At 40.2% G+C, this 6,939-nt stretch overlaps 1 protein-coding gene across 1 annotated transcript; it reads left to right on the plus strand.

Annotated features, from left to right (window-relative positions):
* The first annotated feature begins 1,185 nt into the window (after positions 1–1,185).
* LOC143891719 (ammonium transporter 2 member 5-like) lies at positions 1,186–4,462 on the plus strand. The gene is made up of 3 exons (XM_077396256.1): positions 1,186–1,793; positions 2,618–2,903; positions 3,918–4,462. Exons 1-3 carry the CDS (start codon positions 1,197–1,199, stop codon positions 4,460–4,462), a joined length of 1,428 nt encoding a protein of 475 aa, XP_077252371.1. The 5' UTR covers positions 1,186–1,196.
* Positions 4,463–6,939: the final 2,477 nt, after the last annotated feature.

Here is a 6,939-nt window from a genome sequence, read left to right on the forward strand (position 1 = left end):
ACTATTGCAAGCACATTACAAAAACAATGGCACCTAAATCCCTTTGGTTTGTCTCTCACCGATCCTTTTCTTGGCCCCACTCATCATCAGTAGGGTGAGTGCCAAATATATTCTAGTATATGAAAACTTCATTTGGTCACTTTCAAACAGTTGAGCCAAAACTCTGATACATTAATGGCACATTGTGCCACATGGATTACAGAATCCAAATTTCATCTCATCTACTCTTGATCTATATGGGTTTTCTCATTGCAGTTGATTGGGCCATGTCCAATCACCGACAGCTAACGACTAAGTGTCGCACTTTTCTTGGAGGTAATTGTATCTCAAGGAGTACTGCAAAAAGTAGAGTATGGTAGCTCAATCAGGTGTGAAATAGAGATCAATTAGCAAGATGATCTCACCTTGATGAATTGAAAAGACCATGATCCATTTCACATGTGGAATATGACGGGGACCATTTATCTAACGGGCTAGTAGGTCTAGTCTAATTCTGAATTGAGATCTCATTTGCAAGATTAAGGCGTGCAAAAATCAATGGCATAGACATCTTAGGGATTTATTTATTTATGATGCTTGAACAATGATGTAGAATCATTAGATGTGGCTGAGTTCAAGGGCAATAGACCGGACTTGTGGCCAACAATATTCATGGAACCTATCACTCCACATGTGTGGCAGTGGGTCCATGTTGTACATTGCCATCTTCCTTAACGAAAACAAAGTTCCTCCAAAAAAGTTATTTTCATATATAAATATACACATCATCCTCTCTATTCTGACGGCTTTTATTGGCACTGCTTTCTTTATTTCACTTTGTGGCTGTTTCAATTCTCGGTTGCCAATATTAAAACAAGGCCCCTACTTTGATCACAACCAGACAAACCAAACCAAGCTCCTTCTGTCCTTCAGCCAACCTGTCTGTATAGCAGCATAGGCCTTGAACTCACCGTGGGACGTTATTGGAAGACCCGCCAAAATCAATTCAAAAAGAAAAAAACAAATTAGAGAAAGCGAGATGATCAAAGACAAGAAAATGAGAAAATTGACATTGCTTACAAAAATGAATATTACAATGGCGACAGCTTATCGGGGCAAACAAAGAATAAATCTTTTGATTCACAATTATAAGTCACTCAAGATCAAGAGAAGACATCCCATTTCCTATTCTGATTGGTCAAGTAGATCAGTAGAAGATGAGTATTACTGCTCTCCCATCTAATCTAGCCCCAACAGAGGCAAGCCCTTATTGGTTTAACAAAGCAGACAATGCATGGCAACTAACCGCGGCCACACTTGTCGGCCTCCAGAGCGTGCCGGGCCTCATGATCCTCTACGGCGGCGCCGTTAAGAAGAAATGGGCCGTCAATTCAGCTTTCATGGCGTTCTATGCATTTGCCTGTGTTCTTGTGTGTTGGGTGGGGTGGGGATTTAGATTGTCATTTGGAACTAGGATGGTGCCCTTTTGGGGGAAACCAATGTTCGCACTAGACCAAGAATATCTGCTTGAAATGGGATTCGCAGGAAAATTTCCTCAGGCCACGATGGCGTTCTTCCAATTCGTCTTCGCGGCGATCACGTTGATTTTGATCGCGGGGGCCGTCCTGGGTAGGATGAATTTCTATGCCTGGATGTTGTTTGTTCCCTTGTGGTTGACATTTTCCTACACCGTTGGCGCATTCAGTATCTGGTCGCCCAAAGGATTTCTAGCTCAGGCTGGAATTATCGACTACTCCGGAGGGTATGTCATTCATTTGTCGTCGGGTGTCGCTGGTTTTACAGCAGCTTATTGGGTAAATTCATCTCTCTCTCTCTCTGTGTGTGTTTAATTGTTGAAGCATAAAAGGTTAAATAACACCAACTCTAGCAGCTTAAGGGCCTGTTTGTTTTAGATTATGACAACCGATAGTGGAGTCCCCAACCAATTATTGGACTCAAATTTAGTGCAAGTTTTGGTCCAATAATTGGTCTGGGACTCCACAATCGGTAGTCATAAATCTAAAACAAATAGGACCTAAGCTTTTGGAGTAATTGATTGTTTCACATGGTATTATTGCCTCACGCCAGGTCCTAGGTTCAAAACCCAACATCTCCTTGATATTAAAAAACCACTTGTATGGCCAGAATCAAAAGAGGGTCCACAAGTGAGGGGGAGTGTTGAAGTAAAAATGATTAAATAACACCAACTCTAACGGCTTGAGCTTTTGGAGTAATTGGTTGTTTTACAGCAATTGATTAGGACACCCCCTATATGTCATGTGTAAGTTAGGACACCCCCTATATATCGTGTGTTTTAGCCGTTAGATTGCAAAGGTTTTAAATAAGAGATAATGTATAAGCTAATCCCTTTCTCTGAAGAGAAACTCAGAGAAAAGAACCCACGAAGAAAGCCCCTTGATGGTAGGAGAAAACCCTCTGCCACTATAGCCCAATTGAGGGCCCAATTGAGCGGTTATTGGAATCGCCTCCAAACTCTTTACTCAACGTTCATCTTGTTTTTTTTTTTTGCAAGATCCATTCTTCATTTGCATTCATCATCTTCTATCTGCATCATCAATTTGGTCATATTCTCTTGAGATTATGACATTTCTTATTGATATATCATTTTTTGGTTCAGGTGGGTCCTCGCATGACCAAAGATAGAGAGAGGTTTCCCCCTAACAACATCATTCTAATGTTAGCTGGGGCAGGATTGTTGTGGATGGGTTGGACAGGCTTCAATGGTGGTGACCCATACGTAGCTAGTATCGATGCATCTCTTGCTGTCTTAAACACGCACATCTGCGCCGCTACTAGCCTCCTTATGTGGGTCTTGCTCGACGTCATAGTCTTTGGAAAACCATCAGTGATCGGTGCCGTACAAGGCATGATTACAGGACTTGTGTGTATCACCCCAGCAGCCGGTAATGTCAAACATTAATAATCACACATAAACACACACATATGACTACTGATATCCGCACAATCATGTTTTGATATAATGGGTGAACTCACATTGTTTTACACTTTTTGATTGGCTGCATAGAGCTTTTCGGGAATTAAAATAGCGTAGAACAAAGTGAGCAGTGACATTATCAAAATATGGTAGTGTGGATATCAGTCTCCAGATAATATCACTCCAACTGTCTTTACACAACCAATTAGTATTTTTTGCTTTAAAATATATTTTAAAAGTTATTTTGGATTTGGTCAGTATTCCAAAAAAAAAGAAAGAAAGAAAAACTTCTAATGAATTCCTCAATAAAACCATTCATGTTCTTTTGTCATTTGTCGATCTTTCTTTCTTTTAATCTTATCCTTTCTCTTGCTTCTTAATGACCAAAACGATTGGATCTCTAGTAACCATCCAATTTCTCTCTACTTTAATTCTCCTTTATGATTTCATCATCAATATGTTTTCAAAAAGGGAATGCAGTAGATCTCATTGCAATTCAATGAGGCGCACCTAATACAACATAATGGGTCCTAATTTTATTGATCTGAACCATTCATTAAGGCCTTATATTCGATCTCCTATGAGCCCAAAAAATCACACTCTAAAAATTTATATTTTTGTTGTTGAATATGAATCATTGCCCGTCTGTAATATTTAGCCCATCAATGTTCAACAACAACAAAAATTCATTATTTTATATTAGGATCCAATGATTTGCATGATTTTGGGCCATAAGAGATCCACAACAAGGCTTATCAAGTAGACAATCCAGATGAATCAAAGGTATGAGCCATAGTGCCGTATTGGTCATGCCCCACTATAGTACATTGAGCTTGGGCCCTACTGAAGCAACCACCATATCTATATCCATGTCAATATATACGTTAGCGTGGACAGTAAAACTCCCCTTCCTCTTTACATAAGGTTTATATATTGGTAATGTATCTCATATATGTATTGTGTTGCATGCAAAATGAATTAGGAGTGGTGCAAGGATGGGCGGCCATAATCATGGGAGTATTATCGGGATCCATCCCTTGGTTCACCATGATGGTCGTGCATAAGAAAGTTGAACTCCTCCAGAAGGTAGACGACGCCATGGCTGTTTTACACACCCATGCGGTTGCCGGGATGCTCGGAGGGTTTCTCACTGGACTCTTTGCGGAGCCGAAACTAAACCGCCTATTTTACGGTGTAGAAGATAACTACGTCGGTCTTTTCTATGGATTCGACATGACGGGCAAAGTGCGGACCGGATTCCGTCAAGTTGGTATTCAGATTGCAGGGATCATTTTCATTGTTTGCCTTAATGTTATTGTCACCAGCATAATTTGCATAGTGGTGCAACTCATTGTTCCTCTGAGAATGTTGGATGAAGACATGGAGATTGGAGATGAATCAGCTCATGGGGAAGAAGCCTATGCAATTTGGGGGGATGGAGATAAAATGGAGAGTTCTAAGTATGGGAATTCTACTTGTGATGCTGAAGACCCTCCAGCTAAAGCTGGTAATGTTGAAATGACATGAATCTAGCCCTAGATTCAAATGCCATGGGGAAATTAAATATTGGTAATGTTGAAATGACATGAATCTAGCCCTAGATTCAAATGCCATGGGGAAATTAAATATGGATCTCTATATTAAATTGCCTCATGCCCTACTGCTGATTCCTCTCTCTCTCTCTCTCTCTCTCTCTCTCTCTCTCAACTCCTCTTTTAAAGGTTATTAAGCTACTCTTACAACGGACGATCTAAATATTTGAGCCACTACCCAAGAAAACCATAGGAGACGTTAAAAAATAAAAATATCTCCCTGTAACACATGGGCAAAAAATAAATGTTAGGAAAGAGCCTAACAATCTTTTTTTAATATAGAGACTATTTGGGCTAATTTCCACCTACAAGTATAATCGGACCATCTAACTTTGCCGAAAAATTGCATCCCTTGACCAAGTCGACAGACCGCATAACTTAGCTTTCAATTAGGTCCCATGAAGAGGTCGACGGAACATTCTAACTTAGCTTGGAATTAGGCCCTCTTTCTTTTGGATATTGAGAGTCAATTGTCGGTCCAATTATTATTGGACTCAAATCAGGCCTGTTCATTTTTATTTTGTGAGTTCAAAACTGGACTTAAATTTTCGTTTAATTTTGAGTCCCAAAATCGATTCAGACTCGCACTTGGTTCTCAAAATCCGAAAGAAACAGGGGCCTTCTCTCTCTCTCTGCCCCAACCAGTAATAGCCGCATACAAATAGGGTCAGATTTTTCAATTCCATTTGATTGCGGCATGATAGGGTAGAAAATGAACTACCCATTCACGAAACGACAGCTGGCAAGGGTAAATAGGGCAATCATCAGCTGGCAGGGGTAAATAGGGCAATCATCCCTCAAAGGAGACTAGGGGTAAAAATGTAATCTCCTCTCCAAAGAAGCTTCTAGAACAAATCCTGGCTAACAACAGGCTGACACTTGTTCCAAGGGGATAAAGGGTAATCTGATACCCAAACATTCACTATAAATAGCCCTCAGAAAGACAAGGCAGGGGACCGGATCCCAAAAAATTACCATTCATAGCTTGGATTTCCTTATTTGCACCCAATACTGACTTGAGTGTCGAAGGGCTCGTCCGGAGTTACGGCTCCGGGTTGGTCTTCTGATCGGGTGCTCATCTGTGCAGGATATATTCTCCTAACCAGTTTGGCAACCGGAACTTGCCAGCTCAGCTCTCACGTTACTGTCTTATCTGTTACTAATTTTGACCGTAACAGATTGGCGTCATCCGTGGGACCCTGAACTAAAAGCCGTTCTAACCCTTCATAAAAAAATGGCAGGGCGGAAGAGTACTTGAGTACCCTCTGGTCGAGCGGTGCAGCCAGCACCACATCCCACACCTCAGGGCGGACGAATGATTTAGAATGTAGAGTCCTGCATACAATTTAAAACGACATTTTGGCCATTTAAAAGGCTGCTGCTGATCTCACTACTGTGTTTTTATAATATGACAAAACTCACCTTGTCTTTTCTTTATTAATTGAATACTAAGAGCACTTTGGAAATTGTAATGGCAATTGACAGCTGATTAAATTATAAAAGACAAGTTGAGTTTTGTCTTACAAGTTGTCCGCACTCAAGGGCAATTGATTGCATGATACCTTAGGTCTTGTTCGTTCAAGATTATAACAACATATTTGGAGTGCCAAACTTATTATTGTACTCAAATTTAAACATAATTTTGACTCCAATAATGTAAATACCCAAATATACCCTCCTTAAAATTTTTGTCCCTCTCTTTTAAAGAGGGGCGTTTTTGTCTGTTTGTTTTGACTCTGATTAGGGTTTCCTAAGAAAGCCTATAAATATATCATTTCATGGCTAAACAAATCCTAAACATTTTGTTCAGCCCTAGAGAAAGAAATAAGAGGAAGAGAAGGAGAAGAGCAAGGAGATCGCTATCTCAGAGCCTTCGACCGTGAATCTGGGTAAGAACTTTGAGTATTCTTCGTTTGATACAAACTAAAAACAAAATTGATAGATTTTGATAAAGTTTAAATCGATTAGATTTTGGTGTATGATTGATCTAAGGGATGAATTCATGGATCCTTAAGAGAACTTTGATTTTAGAAATATGGTTAGGGTTTAAATCGATCCCTAAAAAGATTTGATTAATTTTTGATAATTAGATCTGAGAATTTTCGAGCATGAAATTGGATTAGATGGATTCCTCTCATCGATACGAGTCCAACGGATCCAACCACGCGTGAATCGGATGTCAAACGAATGAGTAATGGCCATTTTAGTGTAAGAAACGGTGAAAAATCACGTTTTGGGAAAAAACTGGGTCCGCACATGAGCGGACGTCCGGCAAAAATGGCAGAGGTCTGTCTGTACCTAGTTGGGTAAACCTAGAGATTCCCGGACGTCCGGCGCGACAGTTTTCCCCCAGGAGTTCAAACTTCAGAAATTCGTAACTTATTCTTTTCTTATCCGTTTTCGACGCTCTTG

This window comes from Tasmannia lanceolata, unplaced genomic scaffold, assembly GCF_043159265.1.
Source record: "Tasmannia lanceolata isolate RefF3 unplaced genomic scaffold, GAP_Taslan_0.1 ptg000015l, whole genome shotgun sequence".
Taxonomy (NCBI): domain Eukaryota; kingdom Viridiplantae; phylum Streptophyta; class Magnoliopsida; order Canellales; family Winteraceae; genus Tasmannia; species Tasmannia lanceolata.